Source organism: Phyllostomus discolor, chromosome 13 (assembly GCF_004126475.2).
Source record: "Phyllostomus discolor isolate MPI-MPIP mPhyDis1 chromosome 13, mPhyDis1.pri.v3, whole genome shotgun sequence".
Taxonomy (NCBI): Eukaryota; Metazoa; Chordata; class Mammalia; order Chiroptera; family Phyllostomidae; genus Phyllostomus; species Phyllostomus discolor.
Window position 1 is genome coordinate 614,011 of NC_040915.2, and position 20,737 is coordinate 634,747.

The 20,737-nt window shown below is 50.4% G+C and overlaps 1 protein-coding gene across 1 annotated transcript in view; it reads left to right on the forward strand.

The window, feature by feature from the left end:
• RUFY1 (RUN and FYVE domain containing 1) overlaps positions 1-19,380 on the forward strand; it is a 57,149-nt gene extending 37,769 nt beyond the window's left edge. Inside the window, exons 9-18 of the mRNA XM_028528663.2 lie at positions 229-330; positions 1,759-1,875; positions 2,669-2,836; positions 8,207-8,304; positions 10,045-10,164; positions 10,963-11,092; positions 13,700-13,794; positions 16,214-16,262; positions 17,724-17,801; positions 18,893-19,380. Of these exons, the coding sequence (XP_028384464.2) occupies positions 229-330; positions 1,759-1,875; positions 2,669-2,836; positions 8,207-8,304; positions 10,045-10,164; positions 10,963-11,092; positions 13,700-13,794; positions 16,214-16,262; positions 17,724-17,801; positions 18,893-19,039 (1,104 nt within the window). The 3' untranslated portion in view covers positions 19,040-19,380. The remainder of the gene's footprint in view (positions 1-228; positions 331-1,758; positions 1,876-2,668; positions 2,837-8,206; positions 8,305-10,044; positions 10,165-10,962; positions 11,093-13,699; positions 13,795-16,213; positions 16,263-17,723; positions 17,802-18,892) is intronic.
• The last annotated feature ends 1,357 nt before the right edge of the window (positions 19,381-20,737 follow it).

The following is a 20,737-nucleotide window of genomic DNA, read 5'->3' on the forward strand; positions in this document are numbered from 1 at the left end:
TGTTTTTTTGCACATTGATGCTTCTCTACCTCTCTTTCTCCCTCCCTTCTCCTCTTCCTAAAATTAAATAAATAAAATCTTTTAAAAAAATGAAGTATGTGAAATAAAATAAAAATATCAAGTATGTGAAAATAAATTATTGATTGTAAAGATGCCAAATGTTAGACTTTAATTTGAAATTTACAATTCATGCTGATACTAAGAAATACAAAAACCTTTCTTAATCAGCTTTCAGCTGCAACAGACCGGATTTGTTCACTTCAAGAAGAACAGCAGCAATTAAGAGAACAAAATGAATTAATCCGTGAAAGAAGTGAGAAGAGTGTAGAGGTAAGAGCTCGGCCTCATGGCCGTTCCGCACTCAAGCAGGTCCCTCACAGCTCTCACTCATCGTGTAACCACAGCCTGCTCTCAGGGAGCCTCCTGCTGCTGCGCCTCCCTGGCACCCTCAGGCCTGTGAGCCACGTGGAGTTTCCTGAGCACCTGCTCCCTCACCTCTGGGCCTTTGCACACAGATGCTCCCATTCCCTCTTCCACTCCTGCTCCCACGCCGGCTCCTCTGGGACACCATGCCCTGCACCCGCCTGTTGGCCTCAGCCTCCTCCCATGGCCCCACAGGTCTTTGCACCTCCCACCCTTATTTGTTTGCTGTTTTGTAGAATCTCTGGCTTGCTTGCCTGATGATTTGAAGGTAGAGACCATATCTGACCCATCTCAGAATTCTTCCAGTGCTAAAAACATGCTCGATAAATACTGAATGGTGGATTGACTGGGGCCTTGCCCACTAAAAACAATTGTTCTGTTTTGAAAAAAAGTAAAGTTAAATTGTTTTCTGAACCTAAATTTTATTTTAAAAAATCTATTGGTTTACCCTGGACAGGTGGGTCAGTTAGTTGAAGCATTGCCCTGTTCACCAAAAGGGTGAGGGTTTGATTCCCGGTCAGGGCACATGCCTGGGTTGTGGTTTGATTCCCGGTCTGGGTGCATATGAGAGACAGCCAGTCGATACTTCTCTCTCATACACATTGATGTTTTTTTTCTCTTCCTCTCTCTGTAAAATCAATAAAAACATGTCCTTTGGTGAGGATTTTTTAAAAAAGTTAAAAATCTGTTGGTTTGTTCTCATCCTGAAGTTCAGATATTTCAAATAGCTTTAACATACTTTTTAAAGATTTTGTTTTTATTTATTTTTAGAGAGAGGGAAAAGGAGGGAGGGAGAAAGAGGGAAAGAAACACTGGTGTGCGAGAGAAACATTGATTGGTTGCCTATCTCATGTCTCCAATTGGTTACCGGTCCTGCAACCCTGCCATATGCCTGACTGGGAATCGAACCAGTGACCTTTCAGTTTGCAGGCTGGCATACTGAGCCATACCAGGCAGAGCAGCTTTAACATTTTAACCTTTCTGAATTATACTTAAGAAATAGAAATTACACTACATTATTTTAAAAATGGTATATTTTGCCCTGACTGGTATGGCTCAGTGGACTGAGTGCTGGCCTGCAAACCAAAGGGTGCTCTGATTCCCAGTCAGGGCATGTGCCTGGGTTGCAGGCCAGCTCCTCAGTAAGGGGCTCTCAAGAGGCAACCACACACTGATGTTTCTCTCCCTCTCTTTCTGCCCCCCCTTCTCCTCTGTCTAAAAATAAATAATAAAAATCCTTTTTAAAAATTAAAATTATGGTATATTTTTAAATACTTTATAGTTGGCTGGCTTCCTGTAAACATCCTTTTCTCTCGGTATTCTTGTCGGGTGCAGATAACAAAACAAGACATAAAAGTTGAGCTGGAGACTTACAGGCAGACTCGGCAGGGTCTGGACGAGATGTATAGCGACGTGTGGAAGCAGCTGAAGGAGGAAAAGAAAGTCCGTCTGGTGAGTTGCAAGCCTGAGGGTCTTCAGAAAGGATTCCCCAGAGGCCCAGTGAGTGATTTCTTCAGCACTTTTCACCTGTGTGCATACCCTAGTGACACACACAGACAGTCCAAAATTGTCCCTTTACAAAAGAAGGTTGCATTTACCACCCAGCTTGGCATTGTTACTTACATTTTCCAATTTTGTAAACTTTCTCAGGGATTGCTGTGAAACCAGACAGGTATATTCTTTACATACATTTCCTTTGTTCAGAGCCTCTGGTCTATTTCCATCTCATCTAAATGTCAGTGGCTGCTGATTCTTTATTAAACATAGTTCTTGTACCTGCTACACTTTGTTTCTTTGCTGCTTTGCATGGCTGTAGAGAACGCATGTCCTGAGTTACCCCAGACAGAGCCACTTCAAAATGGATTCACCTTTGTTGCCATAAACTAGCAAATCATTCTGGAAGTTCTAACATGGCAACATTGAGTTGATTTAGCACTGCGACACAGACAATCTTTCAGACCCTACGTTCTGATCTTAGGGTTTGAAAAACATGGTTGCTAGAACTCTAGGCACATATTGCCACCTGCCAGCATTCTGGGGACTTGCAGAGCCAGTTTTCATTGTCAAATGAGAAAAAGGGGAAAACTTAACCTAGTTATGCTCTAGATAGACTTTTTCTAAATCTCCCTAACCTATTCTGACCTTGAGTTTATATTTTATGTATTGCCCAAGATACAGCCTCAGTTAAATTTACTTCTGTGTTCTACTTTAGTATCAATCTTTTCCTTGTTACTATCCTTTTAAGGAACTAGAGAAAGAACTGGAGTTACAAATTGGCATGAAAACCGAAATGGAAATTGCAATGAAGTTGCTGGAAAAGGATACTCATGAGAAGCAGGACACCCTGGTCGCCCTGCGCCAGCAGCTGGAAGAAGTCAAAGCCATCAATCTGCAGATGTTCCACAGAGTTCAGGTGGGAGCTGGCAGGGTCCACACTGCAGCCCGGTCTCCTGCTGCTGTGTGCACACAGCCTCTCCGTCCGCTGTCCTGCACTGGGAGGCAGCAGCCACGTCTGCCAGCTCCCGGGATGTACCAGCCAGTTCCTGGGCCCTGTTACCTGTTACTGCATTTATCTTGTTTAAGTCCCAGAGATCCCTGGGAAAAATTGATAAAATGGGGGAAATGTCAGTGACAGGACAGAATGGAATGGCTGAGTATCCCCCGACCCCACCCCCCGGTGGCTGACCGGCAGAGCTGACACCTGAACTGTGCCTGCTGCTCCCGCACTGTCCCCTGCTGTCTGTCTCCTCCTGCTTCCATGGCTAATTGTTGGGAAAGCTGGCTAAGGACAGAAGCTGGTGCTGTCTTTTCAAAGCTCGGTGAGTCTCCAGGCCACGTCGCGAGCTGCTCACCTCCCCTGTCACTTCAGGGTGGTCAAGGGAGCCAGCCCAGAGAGGACCTGTCACACCAGACTGACAGGCAGAGTCTAAAGTCATAAAGCTTCCTTGCCCAGAAGCTCTCTGGAAGGATACCGTTCTGTGGTCTTTCTCCACACTTTTTGTTTTCCTATTTTATTGCCAAAGCAGCCCCACTTGCGTTCTCATGGATGCAGTTTCAGGCTCACTTGTAAAAGACAATGTGAAAGCAGACAGTACAGAGAAACTGTTATTTCGTCCTGTCTTTTTAAAACTATCACAGCATTATCATTGTAATAGCAACAGTGAAAAAAGAAAAAGGGAAAAAGAATTTCACTCTCCTAATAAGTTGTCTATTTTAACTTTTTCTTTTTTCTCTTAGTCCTCACCCAAGGATATATTTTTCTTCCATTGATTTTAGAGAGAGAGAGAAGGATGTGCCCTGACCAGGGATCGAACCTGCAACCTTTTGGTATATGGGACGATATTCCAATCTCCTGAGCCACCCAGCCAGGGCTATTTTCATTTTTTCATGTTTTCATCTGGTTTGGGGGAGTGTGGAGCTCTAATGTACCCTGTGTGTTAGGAGTGCGTAAACCACTTCTATAACAGCAGAACCTAAAGTAGAGTGGCATAAAAATACGGAAGTTTGGATGTTTGTCACATACAGTTATTTCCAAGGAGAACCTCTCAGACCAGCAGCTCTGCTCAGCACAGTCACTCAGCGACCCAGGCTAGTGGTAGTTCCAGCTCTCAAGGCCACTGTAGAGGTCACTGTTCTTGCTAGTGGAAGGTAGGGGAAAAGGCAAAGTCCAGCATCAGGTTTCCTCTCAAGCCTGAGACACAAGTGGCAGACGTCTTTCTGTGCAAAGACCTAGAAAAGGGCTGCTCAGCAAGGCCGCTTGGCTGCAGGGGCACCCGGGGCTGCTGTGTCTCAGCTACAAGGTACATGAAGGGGGGGACAGATGTTGGTGGATGTGGGAGTCCCAACCAGGCAGTGCCACCCAGTCCCTGGATCCTCTAGGCCTGTAGTCCCTGAGCAGGGACTACATTCCATCAAGCATTCCGTCAAGCTCACTCAGCCTGTGTTTGTACCAGAAGACATACTGTCACCTCCTGCTAGCCCACCCCACCCAGCCTGCAGTGGTGGAGTAGACACAGGACAGCCACAGAGAAGTGCCTATCTTGAAGGGGCAGCAGGGCAAGGGGCCCAAGGCAATCATACATTTTCTGGGCAGAAAGTGTGAAGGCTGCCCAATGGGCAGGGGCACAGCTTCTTAGCATGTCTGTCCATTGCTTCTGCTTCTAAACAGCTTGGCAGTCTTCCCTGTAGCTCCTGAGAGGTCTGCCCTCGGTGGCAGCACGTGTGAGCAGCCTCGGGGGTGCATGCCTATGCAGGCACCCACCAGCTTTCCTGGCCAGGTTGTGGGCTCAGTGTGCTTGCCCTGGATGTCATGTTGGGGATCAGCTGCAGATGCTCTTCAGGCCTGACTCCTGAGCTCTCTGACAAGGAGGTGTCCACAGCCACAGCCTCTGTTCTGTTATCTCCTCTCAGTCTGGATGTGAGGGACCAGTTTGTTGATTTATTCATTGACACCATTCCTGTGCCCACTTCATTTCTTTGCTCTTTCGGTGTCTCTCCCGCTCTCGTGTTAATGGCCAGTCATCTAAAGCAGCTGACCGAGCAGTGAGGGAGGCCCCTAACCTCACCCTTCCCACAGGGGGTCCCAGGGTCTCCGCTGCACAGTCTTTAGTCTCCTCTCTCTTACGTTGGTCAGAAGCAGCTGGCTTTTCTAACCCACAAGGCTCCTTCCTGCCTTTGGCCCCTCTGCTCCCACCATCTCTGGACAAACCCCTTTTCACAGTGCCTGTTCAGACCCTGCCGCGCCCGCTTGCCCATGCCTGCTCACACCCTGGCTCTTCCCAGCCCCTTCCCCAGGAGCTGCAGCATGGCTGGCAGGGATCTGTTTTCCAAGTTTGGACCAGTGACAGTTTACTACCTGTTTGCCATGACTAACAATGGTCACACCTTTCTGGCTAGAAATACCTGCTTCACATGGCCAGACCCCTGACTGCCGAGGCAGCACTGCAGGTGCTGGATCTCCCACGGCAACACCACCCCATGTCCCCTGGTGGCCATTGTCACTTGTCACCCTCCCCTCCCCCCCAGGTACAGACACGCAGGGCTCAGTTTGGGACACAGTATAGTTAGACACCTCTCTTGTGTTCTTATTTCCTCTTATCCCCTCCCTTACTTCTGTCCTCTTTCCGCCATGCTAAAATTCTAAATGTTTATATTTCTCATTCCAAATCATGTACCATTTTGTGGACATGAATCTTTTCTCCGTTCTGCCTGTTCATCTATTTTGGTTTTTAGATTTAATTATTGATATGTATTTATTGCCACATACTATTCATATTTTTATCTTTTTTTCTTCTTAAATAAGTCCCTTTAACATTTCATATAATAATGGTTTGGTGGTAATGAACTCCTTTAGCTTTTTCTTGTCTGGGAAGCTCTTTATCTACTCTACCATTCTAAATGATAGCTTTGCTGCATAGAGTAATCTTGGTTCTAGGTCCCTTCTTTTCATCACTTTGAGTGTTTCTTGCCAATCCCTTCTAGCCTGCAAAGTTTCTGTTGAGAAATCAGCTGACAGTCTTACGGGAACTCCCCTGTAGGTAACTAACTGCTTATCTCTTGCAGCTTTTAAGATTCTTTGTCTTTAACCTTTGCTTTTTAATTGTGATGTGTCTTGGAGTGGGCCTCTTTGGTTCATTTTGTTTGGGACCCTCTGTGCTTCCTGGACTTGTGTGCCCATTTCCTTCCACAAGTTAGGGAAGTTTTTTTGTCATTAGTTGTTCAAGTAGGTTTTCAATTTCTTTCTCTCTCTCCTCCTGCTGGCACCCCCATGATGTGAATGTTGTTATGCTTGAAGTTGTCCCAGAAGCTTTTTACACTGTCCTCGTATTTTTTAATTATTTTTTTCTTCTTGTTCTGATCTGTTGTTTTCTGCCTCTTTATCTTTTAAATCTCTGATTTAATCCTCTGCTTCATCTACTCTACTGTTGTTTCCCTGTAAATTGTTCTTCATTTTAGTTAGTGTACCCTTCATTTCTTACTGGTCCTGTTTTATGCTGTTGATGTTCTCACTAAGTTCCTTGAGCATCCTTATAACCAGTATTTTGAACTCTGCATCTAGTAGATTGCTTGTCTCCATTTGGTTTAGTTCTTTTTCTAGAGTTTTGTTCCGTTCCTTCATTTGGAACATGTCTCTTTGTCTCCTCATTTTGGAAGCCTCGTTATGTTTGTTTCTACATATTAGAGCTGCTACATCTCCTTGGCTTGGTAGAGTGGCTTAATGTATTAGGTGTCCTGTAGGGCCCAGTGGCTCAGACACTCTGGTCACCCAAGCTGGGAGTTCCAGGTGCCCCACCCCCTGGCCCCATGGGGGTGGAATACACCCTACTCTTGTAGTTGGGCCTTGATTGCTGTTGGCACATCAATGGGAGGGATTACTCCTAGGATGACTGGCTGCAAGGACTGACTACAGTGGAGGATCAGCTGTGCAGGGGTTGACCCCACAGGGCAGGACTTACTTCAGGGGGGCTCTGGTGCTCACTGAGTCTGCCCCTTGAGTGTGTCACGTATAGAGTCTGCCCCTTGAATGGTGCTTCAGTGTGGTCTGAAGCTGTCCACTGAGTGCACTGGCTCTGGGGCCTCCCAGGAGGTGCAGGCCAAGGCCAGCCACCACCTGTGTTCTACGCAGGTCCACCCTGCCTGAACTACAAAGCGACCTGCAGATGGCTATTGCCTGTGCTGGGTTTAGAGTTGCACAGGAGAGTCCAGGCTGTGAACTGACGCCAGCTGCTGCTAGTGCCAGGCTTAGGGCCACTTAGCAAGAGGTGCAGGGCACCCTGAAGCCAGATGCTGCTTGTGTGAAAGACTTTAGGGACGTCGGAAACGTAAGCTATGATGTGCCCTTAGTATGGGAGAGCCACTGTGAACAGCTTGGACGGGCCTGTAAGTTGGTGGGGTGGGGTCTCAGGGAATTGTCAGAGTGGGGCGAGCAGCATTAGCCAAACTGACGGAGGCTCAGGTTTGTCGCCCGCCAGCTGGTTCTGTGTAGGGAGGGCTCAGAAAAGGAACAGTGGCCTCTGCCAGCACTTCTCCCTGGAGAAAGCTGCCCCTCCAGCTCTTGCCCTGATGTCTGACAATTCTGTTCCTCCCCACATGTCCCTGGAACTTTTTGCACTGCTAGCACACTGCTGGAGCTCAGATGGAGTGAGTCCTAATTAGTCTGCATGAGCCCTTTAAGAGGAACTGCCTGAGATTGCAGCAGCCCCCATCTCACTCAGCTTCAATCCCTGTCGATTCTCATAGAAGTCGTAGGGCCTTCTCTTTCTGGCTCTGGAGCCCTGGGCTGGGGCCCATGATGTGGGGCTGGGACCCTTTACTCCTCAAGGAAAACCTTCACAGCTGAGATTTCCCTCTCAATATTTATCTGCCACAGGTGTGTGGGACAAGCCTCTTCCACATCTCTGCCCCTCTCACCAGTTTTGGTGTGGCAGCCCCTCTCACCAGTTTTGGTGTGGCAGCTTCTTTATATATCCTTGGTTGTAGGACTTTTGATTGATTGATTAATTGTTTGAAGAGAAGCACGATTTGTTATCCCACTTATCTATGCATTCATTGATTGGTTCTTCATCATATCCTGACCAGAGCCTTGGCCTCTCCCTCTTGGCCTCTTTTTTTGTTGGTAACACTGGGATCCTTGGTGCAGTGTGCCTTCCAGGGCTCTGGAGAAGAGCAGCTATGAATGAAATACTTTTGAAAGTGTTATGAAAGTACCAAGGGCACAGTCAAACCCTGCTGGACTAGGGGTGAGGGAGAGGCAGAGTCTGATCTCCTGGCCTTGCTTTTGTAGGATACAGAGAGCAGTTTACAGCAGAAGAATGAAGCCATCACATCTTTTGAAGAAAACATCAATCAAGTTATGTCCAGCATGAAACAGATGGAAGAAAGGTAATGACTTCCCCCTGGAAGATATTCCCTAGAAAGTGCTGGGCACCCACTGAGCCTGGGGACCTACTCTCTCAGAAGTACAGGTGGGTTGGGGTGACTGCCCTTCACGCCCATAGTCCTGCCTAGCAAGCGGGGAGCAATGTATTCACTCAGTCAGCCTTTTGGCTATTGGAGCACATCGTCCTCTCAGGGGGTCAGGACTTTCCAGGGTGCTCCTTATCACTGTCACGTTTAAACATCAGGTCAGTAATGGATGAAAATAGAGTCTGAGAAAAGACTGACACAAATATGTGTGACTGAGTTTTTACAAAACTGCAAAGGCAGTTCAGCAGTGATATATCCTGGCTATCTGCCTTTTTGATAAATGATGTTGAAACAGACATTTATAAGCAAAAAATAACCTCAATCTACAGAGGTTATTTCACACCTTCACACCTTTATGTAAAAATTAACTCAAAATGGATCATAAACTTATAAAACTATAACACTTTTTGAAGAATATATAGAAAGGCCTTGTGACCTTGGGTTGGACAAAGAGATCTTCAACGTGACATAAAAGCATCTTCCATGAAGGAAAATTTGGTAAATTGTACTTTACCAAAGTTAAAATTTTTTGTTCTGTGAAAGATGCGGTGAAGAGAATAAAGAGACAAGTTATAGATTGAGAGAAAATTTGTACATCACATACAAGGTGGGGCACAAGTAGGTTCATAGTCATTCATATGGAAAATAATGTAATAATAAATAAAATATAAGAATCAACTCCGGGTTTCATGTACTCAATTGTAAGCCTGCTTCTGTCCCCCCCTGTATCTGACAGAACACTGATGTCCAGTGTATATTTAAAAACTCTCAAAACTCAACAAAAAATCCTATTTTTAAAAGGACAAAAGATGAACAGAACTTCAGAAAAGAGCACATGTAGACGGCAAAGGTGCACTGAGGGAAGTGCGCATCAGATCACGTGGAGGTGCCTTCACACACCTGTTAGAATAGCCAGATACTGATGACCACACCCTGTGTTTGGCGAGGTGGTGGAGCGGCTGGAACTCTTGTACATAACCAGTGGGAATACACAGTGCCACATCCAATTTGTAAAACAGTTTCGTACAATAAAACTGAACGTTCTCTTACAGCACCACCTGAGAGTCCCACTCCTGGCTACTTGCCTAAGAGAAATAAAAACTTATGTTCATACAAAGCTTGTACACAAATGTATAGCAGCTCTGTTCCTAATTGCCAAACACTAGAAGCGACCCAGACGTCTCTCTTCCAGGAGTGGGTGACCAGACCGGCACCCTTGGCACTGAGACACTAGTCACCCATGGGAAGGAATGAGCTGCTGCTGCACAGGGCCTTGCGCTGACCCCAGAGATGTTAGGCTGAGAGAACGAAGTCGGCCTCGGAAGGTTGTGCGAAGTATAAAAATTGCATTGCTACGACATTATGAAAGAGACGGAGCCCTGGTGTCAGCGCAGCTTTGCCAGGGGTTGGGTGGGAAGAGGCAATGTGGCTTCAGGGGGCCACGCCAGAGAGCCTAGGGCCGTCGAACCATCCTGTGTCCTGGTGGCCTTGGTGGTTTCGTGGTCTTGACAAGTGCTTGTTGGACGCACGAGTCAGTTTTACTGTATATTAATTTAAAATGAAAGGAAAACCTCAAGCTAGCCAGAATACAAACACTTCCCACATCAGATCAGAGCTCTGACCCTTGCCTTACGCAGCTGTGGTTCCTTTGCCCAGGTTGCAGCGCTCCGAGCAGGCACGGCAGGATGCTGAGGGGCGGGGCCAGCAGCTGCAGCAGGATCTGGGCCGCAAGACGGAAGCGCTGCAGGAGCGGCTTTCCCAGCTGCTCAGCCAATGGTGGGTGCCCCCGGCGGCGGGGAGGGGCGAGGGCAAGCGCTCCAGCTCAGGTGGACAGTATCCCACTTCAGGGTTTACCCCTGCAAGCCTGGAGTTGGGATGGGAGCAGGTGTGCTGGAGAAAAGTACGAAGGCCAGTGAGAAAATGCCTCCCTGAGGCTGTGTAGATGAGGCACACTCCTGATCATCGCCAGCCTCCTTTCCACCCCCAAACCCCCCAAGAGCCAGCTGTCGGCAGCTGGCTCTGGGGGAAGAGGCAAAATCCAGTCTCCATCTGGGTTGTGGGTTCTTTTTCTTTTCTTTTTCTCTTTTCTTTTTAAAGATTTTATTTATTTCTAGAGAGAGGGGAAGGGAGGAAGAAAGAGAGGGAGAGAAACATCAATGTGTGGTCGCCTCTGGCGCGCCCCCACTGGAGGCCTGGCCTGCAACCCAGGCCTGTGCCCTGACTGGGAATCCAACCAGGGATCCTTTGGTTTGTAGACCGGCACTCAATCCACTGAGACACTCCAGCAAGGGTTCGGTCGCAGGTTCTGCTGGGCACTCCTCCCCTTTCCTCCATCCTTGGACTGGAGAGGGTGCCTACTTGCTTCCTCCTGCACGTTCCCAGTGTGCCTCTGAGTGTGCAGTTGGCTCCGGGGAAGATGGAGCTTGTCTCTGTGCTCGGTTGAAGGGTATAGAGGCTGGAGTCAATTCAGTTTCCTGTTGAATTCCGTTTCCTCTGTGGTATCTTGGGTTGGATTGTGGATTTTCCATGAAAATCTTCCACTGAGACTAACTCAGATTCATTTTGGGAAAACAGCTCAAGTCTAGAGAAAGAGTTGAAATCAGAAAAAGAGCAAAGACAAGCTCTTCAGCGAGAATTACAGTGCGAGAAAGACGACTCCTCCCTCCTCCGAGCAGAGCTACAACAAATGGAAGGCTTAAAAAAGGTAAGATGGACAGCCCTCGGGAGGAAAGAAGCTTTTAGCATCTCCAGAAACTCCTGCCAAAGCGCCTGCCAGCACCGTATGACCCCTGCATGACCCCCCGCCACTGCAGAGCAGGCCTCCTGCATGCCAGTGGTACCAGGTCTGGGAGGCGCTGTCCCTGAACCTCAGGCCCTCTGCCCTGGGAGGAAAGGACCAGACAGATTGAAAGCCAGTGAGCTAACCAGAGACTCAGCGATGAGTGCTAGGAAGAGAACATAATAGGAAACTGTCCCCACAGTGGGGCTGGGTGGTCTGGAAAAAGAATGACAGGTAACCAGAGACTTGAAAGACAAGAAGAGAACAGTGTGAGGGTGTGTCATAGAGAGGAAGCAGAAAGAAGGTAGTGCAGCTGAGGCAGGCTGAGCAGAGGGTGGGGAGAAGGGCCTTGAGCTGAGGCCTGGGGGTGGGTGTGGGGGGGCGCTCAGAGCTGTGTAAATGAATTTGGGTTTTATTCTGAGCACACTAAGAAGCTGTTGGAGGGGCACAATCCATTTCATTTTAAGACTGTCACCAGCGACTGCGTGAAGAATGGGTAGTAAGCTTGCAAGAGAGAAAACTAGTAAACATTTTCAGCGAATGCCAGTCCACATCTTCACCCTAGAGGTGGGTCGGCCACTCTGCCCAGGTTCAGGTGTCACAGGTCCTCGGCCATTTCCCAGGAAGCTGACTGAACCAGCTCCCTAACCCTTCCCCAGACCAGACCTGAGTCAAGTCTGCCCCTGAGTCTTCATCTTTCTCTGGGGGTCTCGCCTCACCCGAAGGTGTGGGGACGCTCCAGAGACTAGGTCAGTAGGGGCCACAGGCACTATCATCTGATTGTGGAACGGGGCCGGCCTGAAGCTCAGGCAGTCTACAGGCTTTCCCTACTGTGCAGTCTCCGTGTGTCTCCCAGGAAGGCAGAAGGGGCCTGAAGTCCTGGGCAGAGCTGGCTGCCACCTGGGAGCTGGGCGCACCTCCAGGACTTCTACCCAAGGCTGGTGCCAGACTCAGCACTGACAAGCCTTTGGTGGCCTTCCCGTTCCCCACCTTCTCTGGAGGATGGTCTTTGGGACTGGGGCAGCTTCATGGTGATGGGTACTGCTGGACCGTCTGAGCCAAGAAAAGCCCTTTCGATTTCTGTTAAAAGTGTCCAGACCACAGGTGGCAAACATAAGACCTGCGGGCTAGTCCGGCCCTCCACTTTGTTTTATTGGCCCAGCACCTTGTTTCTGCACGGCGGCAGCACGGAGCTCTTGCCTAACCATTAAGGAGTACCATGTTTTTTAGACTATAAGATGCATTTTTTTCCTTCCCCCCACCCAAATTTGGGAGGAAAATGGGGGTGTGTCTTATAGTCCGAGTGTAGCTTACCTGGCTCACTGGGGGCTGAGGGGAGCGGTGGAGCGGGGTCACAGGTTATTAAATATTTTACCACATGTTTTTGCTTCAAAAATTTTTTTTCCTATTTTCCTCCTCTAAAACCTAGGTGCGTTTTATAGTCCTAAAAAATACGGTAGTTACATTTATACAGTCCTAAAATCACATTCGGCCCTTTGAAGGCAACCTCGAGGCTGATGTGGCCCCCAGTGAAAATGAGTTCGACACCTCTGGCCTAGACCCTCTGTGACAAAGCCCGTCAAGCCAGGGGTGGGAATCATTAGGGAGGGGAGAGGTTCTTTAAGAGCCACTCAGAGAGGGGAAGAGAGACAACAAAGGGCAAATAGGACTTCTAGAAAGTTCTGTGTCATGAAACATACCTCTTTTACTCCACTTCAAAATACTTTTAAAGTTTTAAATTCCACCCGCCCCCCCCGCCCCCCCACCCCCCACACACAAAGAAACAAAATTGCCAGCAAGCCCATGTCCCCAGGCTCTGGGACCGAAAGCCCAGAGACGACTGCAGGGCCACACGCACTGATCAGGGGTAGGCCCACGTTACTCTTCTGGGTCTTTGGCTCTCATCAGCCTGTGTCATTCAGGTGCACAGGCCCCAAATGGCACACATCATCAAGGCTGTCCCCTCACGAGCCACACCCCCACATGCATAGCTCCCTCAAGGAGTGTCGGGGCCCTCAGCAGTCTGGCTGTGCTCCAGCTATGATGAGCCTCCAGAGCTCAGCCTTCGTTAGCCTTATGTGTTCTTAGGAAATTGGACCAACCCTTTCCAAAAAGAGTTTGTTCAAATGAGCATTCACTACTGCAAGCTTCCTATAATTTTGTTCAGAGTTCATCTGTGTATTTTCTGAGGTAGTTGTAAATTTTTAAGTCTTTTAATAGAAACTTAGGTAGGCAGAGCCTTCTTTGCCCTGTGAGGGTGACTGTTTTGAATGTGCCTCATGAAAGGAGCTGCTTCCTGTCCCATGTTGCTGTCCCCACACGGAGCCAGCTCCTCGCCTTCCATTTGCCAGTTCTGGAGAAGTAAGCCAAAGAAGGGTAACCCATGAAATCACCCTGTTTTGAAGGAGATTAACACAACAAAAATGCCTTTTACTCTTGAAAACCATTCTTATCTGCTTGCTGCCGTGATTACTAAACCTCATGAAGGAGGGTTTTGACTTCTGTGCCCGGTGTCTGCTCTGTTCGCTTTAGGAGCTGCGAGAGCTCCAGGACGAGAAGACGGAGCTCCAGAAGGTTTGCAAAGAGCAAGAACAAGCCCTCCAGGAAATGGGGCTTCACCTCAGCCAGTAAGAACCCGCCCCGCCCCCAGGAAGAGTCACACCGGCCTGCCCACCACAGGGCTGAGTCCCACACCTGTGTCCTGTTGTCAGAAGAGGCAGAGACAGTCAGGGCAGGCCCCAGCAGTCAGGCCTTGGGGGGGCACAGAGCCCTCCCGTTTACTAACGCAGTATCCGTGTCCCCAGGGAGCATGAGGGGCGCTGAGAGGTCTGATCAACGCAGCTGCAGTCAGATCCCAGGAAGCCCTGGAGTAGAGCATCCTAGCCCGCCAGGCTGCACTGCTTTCCCCAGGGGGATCCCTCACGCCCACCAGAGCCCCTCTGTCCCCACTGGGCGGTGCTGCAGAGGTGCACACCCTGGGGATTCTGTCTCCTCTTTGACTTAACCTTTCTCCCTGGTGTCCTTTCCTGTGGGACAGTGATGGCTCACACTGCAAACCATGGGGCTTGTCCACTTGTGTGATAATTTACATTTCCAAACCCAAGGGGACAGCTTTGTCCCCTTATGAATCAGGAGTTGGTTGCAAGTGACAGAAATCCAACTCAAACTGGCCTAAGCAAAAAAGGCCGTCAGGAATCAGTCTCTGCCTTCCACCTCTGCCATCCTGCCACTCAACTCACGGGTGGGCCTGGCGCCCACTGGGGCAGACTGACACTCAGTCCCTCCTCCAGCATCCCCACAGAGACCCCAGGTCGACTCACTGTTCCCACCTGAGTCCTCACACCAGCACAGTCACCAAAGAGACAGGGCCTGTGACCAGCACCCCAGGCTCAGGCCCAGTACCGAACATGCTGTGACCCCACAGCTCCAGAGGTGGGACCAACATGAGAATGAACTGTAAACACACTGAAGCAGGACGCAGACAGGCACCACCTTAGGGTTTTCTCAGTCTAGAAAGTTGCCGAGTCTACATAAGGCAGTGCTCTGGGCTGGCCCACAATAGTATAAAGAAAAGTAAAGAGGGAAATGTTATGGCTGTAGTGGGAATGTGAGGCACAGATTCTACCCTAATTGTCCTATTTTTCTGGACCAACTCAGGGCAGCTGATCATCCCTTCCACCCAGAGGCCTGCCTGCCACCTCTCTACTGAGTCCCCTGCACTGCTCTCTCCCAGCCACTACTTGCCCTATCCAACCTGAGGGCACTCCTGGGCAGGGGGCAACAGTGGTATCCACCCTGCACTTGGAGCACAGGCAGCTCTGAGAATATCCAGGAGAGTAACAAGCACCAGAGGTGGAGGCTGCTTTACAGCTGGTTCTTTGGTGCTCAGAGAGCAGGTGGGAAGGACAGCTTGGGTAGAGCCTGCTGTGCCCCTGCATACCCCTTCTCAGGTGGCTAGCACCCTCTTCTCTCTGCCTGCCCTCCTCACATTGGACAGATCATAAGCAATCAAGAGAGCACCCTCCTATTTTAGGGGCTTCAGGCCACAGACCCATAGATGGGCCCTGATCCGGATGGGGAGCAAAGCCCTGCACTCGGCAGCCTCACACAGTTCCTGCCTGGCCAGCAGCCAGGCCGCATGGCATGAGCAGGGCATGTGCTGTCTCCTCCCTTTTTTCTTGTTGCAAGCCCACACCAGGGAGAGCTGGTCCTCAGACCCTCCACCTGCTACAGACAGTTACCCATTTACTGTGGAGACATCTGCATTCTTCCTGAGTTGTATTTCCCAGGGAAGCCCTTGTGTGCTCAGGCTGCCATCTTGACCAGGATGTCCAACACTGGCATCTCTCAGGACTGCCTCGAGCCCCTACCCTTTAAAAATTCTTGCAGTGCACTAGTTAAAAATTGCTGGTTTATGCTAATCTCAGCTTATAAGAAATGGCTCAGACAATTCTCCCCAAAGTATAGTGTTTTATTTTTTCTAGTTTCACTTTAGACTATCTTCAGTTGTGTCTTATGGGGACATCTAAGAATTGTTCTTAAACTATAACAAAAATGGAGCAAGAACAAATGAGTGCCCTGTAAACCTGCAGGCAGCAAAGAGGCCAGGGAGAGCCCTGCAGATGTGGGCTCCTGCCTGGGGGTGGAGGGAGCCCCACTTGGTAGAGGAGCACCCCCACACACATGCCAGACATGTGTGGGAAAATGTTTGCCCGAGAAGCCAGAAACATGGGCTTCTGTGGGATACTTTTCAATTTTTAAATGACTATAATGATTTCAAACTCATCTTCAACACTTGTGGCTCAGTGGTCTGTTTTGGGGCCGCAGACTTGGCCTCAGACCTCGACTTGTGTGATCCAGGAGTGAGGTGGCTCCAGGATTGTAGGAAGGTGGAAAGACAAACAAAAAAAGGAAGGTGGAAAGAGTTTTCTAACAACTTATGTTACTATACTCCTGAGTCATCCCCCTCGCAAAGCCAGACCCTGTGGGTTTGCTTTATTCGTTTCAGAGCCTTTCTCACTGCTGTGAATGATCTTTCCTTTTCAGGTCCAAGCTGAAGATGGAAGACATCAAAGAAGTGAATAAGGCACTGAAGGTACTAGCATGAGAGCCACCCCTGTGACTCTTAGCTCACACTGCGTGCTCCTTGGGCTTTCCCCCAACAGCCCGTGAGAAGTGTATGGCGAGGTGGTCATCACTCATTTACTAAAGAGCGGACCCTGCTCGGAGCCAGGCCACTCCCCTGAGGCAGCAGTGCTGAGCAGCAACAGGCCCTGGCTGGAACCGAGGCCGGCAGTTTCCATCCCTCTGCCACCAGCTGTGCCTGACAGTTGGCCTACACCACAGGTGCCCTGATGAAGGAAGGGAAAGGTAGCCAAAAGAGGTCCAGGGGTTTTTTCTTTAGTCCTCACCTGCGGATGTTTGTTGATTTTTAGAGAGGGGGGTGGGGAGGAGAAAGGGAGGAGCAGTGCCACTAACAGAAACACTGATCACGTGCCTCCTGTACTCACACGTCCTGATTGGGGATGGGACCCACCAACCAGCGTGCACCCTGACCGGCCAGCAAACCTGCAACCTGTGGTGCAGGCGACGGTGCTCCAGCTAGGGCCAGGGGTTTCTGGTTGGTTGGTTGGTTTTTTGACAGTAACAGTGAGACCTTCTCCTCCAAGTGAGGGACCAGACGCCACCCTGCACCCCTGCAGTGCCCAAGCCATGTCGGGACCACTGAAATCCCGAACGGGGCAAGTACCTGGACCATTTTGGGGGAGAACAAAATGACACACCCCTTGAACAGGAGCATGTGGACCAGGTGCCCCAGTGCAGGTGTCAGGCTGGCCTACTGGCATGGGGACAGTGAGAGAGGAGGGGCAGATGCTCCCAACTGCCTCCCCCTTCCAGAGCAGTTCAGAGCAGAAGGGGCAGCCCACTGGTGGCGGTGACAGCAGTGCCCGGCAGCCTGCTCAAGGGACCGTCTGCTGTCCACTGCCGTAGAAGTCTGACAACTGGGCATCTCAGCTCCAGGGCGTGCTAGTCAGAGGCGGCAAAGGGTCACAAGCTTGTGTATAACTGCTGCAGCTGTCTGTCCCCTGCACTGCTTTCAAGCTAAGCACCAGAAAGGGGATAAAAAGCACCAGAATGGTGACTTGGGACCTGAGAGCCTATTTCAAAGCCTCAAGTGCCACCTCTGCAGTATTCTGAGGATCAGGGTTGGGGAGCATGTGGGGGTCCCACTTCCCATCAGTGTGGCCAATTCTTTGTCTGGCTGACAGGGTTGGTCCTCTCCCGTCCACTGGCTTAGAGGGCTTCAGTCAGGGCTGGGGTCACCAGCACCAGACCCTGAGCCAGAGGGCGTCAGCCGAAAGGAGGTTAAGGGGAGGCTGGACAATCCGGCTTGAGGCCCAGGGGACAGTGTGCAAAGGCTGGGAAGCCAGAGCCAGAGGGCAGGCAGGGTCTGCAGCAGAGTTCCAGCTGTGAGCCGGTCCCTTGAAAGGACGCTGGGCAGCCGGAAGAGCTATAGGTTCATCAGAAGCCAGCCATCCACGTTCTTTCCTCCTAGGGCCACACGTGGCTGAAAGATGACGAAGCCACACGTTGCAAGCAGTGTGAGAAGGAGTTCTCCATTTCAAGGAGGAAGGTATGTGGGTGAGCCTGCAGCACACGCCCAGAGGCTGGCTGTGCCCTGTGGGGACTCCCCTCAGGTTCTGGGAAGTGTTTGGGACTAGGCCCACTGCACTGTGGGATCACTTGCTGGTGTGCCAGCCCATACAGACCGCTCATGCTAGGGGCGCCCTGCTAGTCAGTCAGTCATAGGCCTTGTCCCCAAAGGTCTTTTCTATGCTGGTACATTCCTTTGAGAGGTGGGCTGCTTGCATACAAAACTGGTCATGAATGCATCATTGAAAATTCTTTGTATCCAACAGGACCGAAGTCTGGCCAAGTTAGTAAGAAACAGGATCTATGGGGAAACATGGCAGCAGGTCTTAGGGCAGGTATCCTGGTAGCATCAGCAGCTCACAGGCCTCCTGGGCAGGGCACTTGCCCACTGGGGGCTGCCCCCAGCTAACCTGCTCCTCTGCCTGTGCCCTTCCTCCAGATTCTAAGAAATTGGTCCAGGATTGACAGTACCGTTAAATGACCAATTGGGCAGAACAGGCACAGGGTACAGACCCCATGCACAACTGGGAGTCCTTACTTGGGCGGGGGCAGGGGGCACCTGCCACCTCCCCTTTCCCTGCTGCCATGTGGGTGCACATTCTCATCTGCCTCCTTAAAACCCTCTCTGGAAAATAAGCAAAACCCCTAAATCCTTGTCAGAATGAGCAGCAGCCACCCTGAAGCTGCTGCTCGAGAGTGGGGCTCCACAGGCCAGGCCCTCCAGGCCCCAGGTTGGGGCCCACCTCCTAGCTTGATGGGCTGTGCGAGTTGGCACTAGTGGTGTAGAGCTGGGAGGGGCAGCTCTGTTTACAAAGGAAGAGCACCAGGATCGCAGGAAGTTGCCTGGTGAAACAGAGCCTTAGAGAGAACCTCATGGCAGAGTACACACCCCTAGGCCCACACTCGCCTGCAGGTTTTACAGGACCCAACGTGTAAAACTGAAGGCCCAAATTGGCCCATTCTCTAGAAACAGTAAGTGAACTCTGAAAGGCTAGGCATCTCAGTTGGGGTGCAGCCAGGGAGCAAGCAGTGTGAGAGGCAGCACACCCCAGAGCCCTCTCTGTCCCCTAGCACCACTGCCGGAACTGCGGCCACATCTTCTGCAGCACCTGCTCTGGCAACGAGCTGGCCCTGCCCTCCTACCCGAAGCCGGTACGCGTGTGCGACAGCTGCCACACCCTGCTCCTGCAGCGCTGTTCCTCCTCCACCAGCTCCTGAGGCCTTGGACTGCGCCCACGTGGCCACTGGCTGTGGGACAGAGAGCCCCATCACCTTCGGAGCTTGACGGTATGAACTCTGGATCCAGACTTCCCTGGCACTGGGCTGCATCACCGGTTTAGGGTCAGATTAACTTGGTGGTTTTGCTACTATCATTTTTCACTTTTCCAAAAATTAACCTATTTTGCAGCAGTCATACCAGTGTAGTGAGCATTCGGTTCCTCTCCCACTGCCCTGTGTGCCTTCCCTGCTTGAGTCAAGAAATGGGCCATTTCACACCCTTGTGAGCGTCTGTCCCTGTTGGCCCTGCAATAAAATCACTGATTTTTCACCTGCATGCAAAAATCGAAGGAACTTGTGTCAACTTGAGTTGGCCTCTGGAGGGCGCCTCAGAGCAACCCCCATTCTAGGACAAAAGGCCTTTTGTGGCTATGTTTGGGGTGACAGCCCAGGAGCCTGCTGGGTTGGTTCTGGGATACAGGCTATGCTCTGCCCAGGTGAGCTAAGTCCATTAGTGGCACAGGAAGTGACCTTAAGCAACTTCTCAGCAAAGCTCAGAAGTTGTTCCCCTTTACATACTAAGGGGCTGGTGATACAGGTAAAGACAGATGGAGACACCCAGGGCTTTGAATTCCAGGGGCAGGTAGGTCAGGGCATGAGCTGTGACAAAGGGCTTATAGCTGTCCTCAGAGTACATGCAGCGGTAATGGCTCAGATGTTCTAAGAACAGTGATAGAGGCACCCCGTCCATTCCTGGTCTAGGTCTCAACCCTTGGTGGACTCACCTACTCTACTCAACTGCCTGCCTGCCATCTCCTACCAGCCCCTCCAGACTGCTCTCCGCTGGCCAGCCCTTGCCGGAGGCCCTGGCTCTCCTTTCCCGGGATGGCTTTCCCTGCAGAAGGCTCACCCACAGCCTGGCTCAGGTTCCAAATCAGCTGCTCCCTTAAATACATGTTTGTTACGGGTGGGAGACAGGAGAACCGTGAGGTTAGATCCCAGGATGCGTGCAGCCAAACTCCACGGCCTTGTTTTCTCAAGCTACAGGTCTTCAAAGTCTATCAGGGACCAACCCTCCTGAGGCATTTGCTGCACTGTCCAACTGGTCCGTCTGGCATTAAAACACAGGTACCTTGTCTTCACTGCACCCGTTTAGACTCAGCTTGTGGGGACCCTTAGGCACGTCACTTGCACTTCTGAGCCTCAGTGGGCATCTGCACATACAAAAGGAAACACTTTGGAACTGCTCTCAATGCTCATCTGAGTATAGGGCTTGCTCACCAGTGTGCCACACTCAGCGTTCTTCCCTTTATCACACCTATTTCCTCCCCCAACCACATCCCCTACCCCACTCCCAAGCAACAAAGGTTCAGCAAGCATCATTCACAAAGTATCCTTCTGCCAGTGTCCAATATTTAGCTGCACAGAACACAAATTTTTACCCAACAAACCAGACAAACCCTCCCCATCGTGGGCAATGATGGCAAATGCTCTAAGACAGTGCTTCCTTCTCAAGGGGAATGTGCAAGGGTAAGTGCAGGGGTTCGTTACCTGCGGTTGAGGTAGGGGCTGGTGTTAAAACGCAGGTGCAGTGCCTGGAGGCTCTGGTCATCCCTAACAAGCTCCCAGGGTTCTAGTCCACAGAACACAAGGCTCCTAAGAACCAGAATGTTCTGGGTTAGCTGGGTTAGCTTGCTT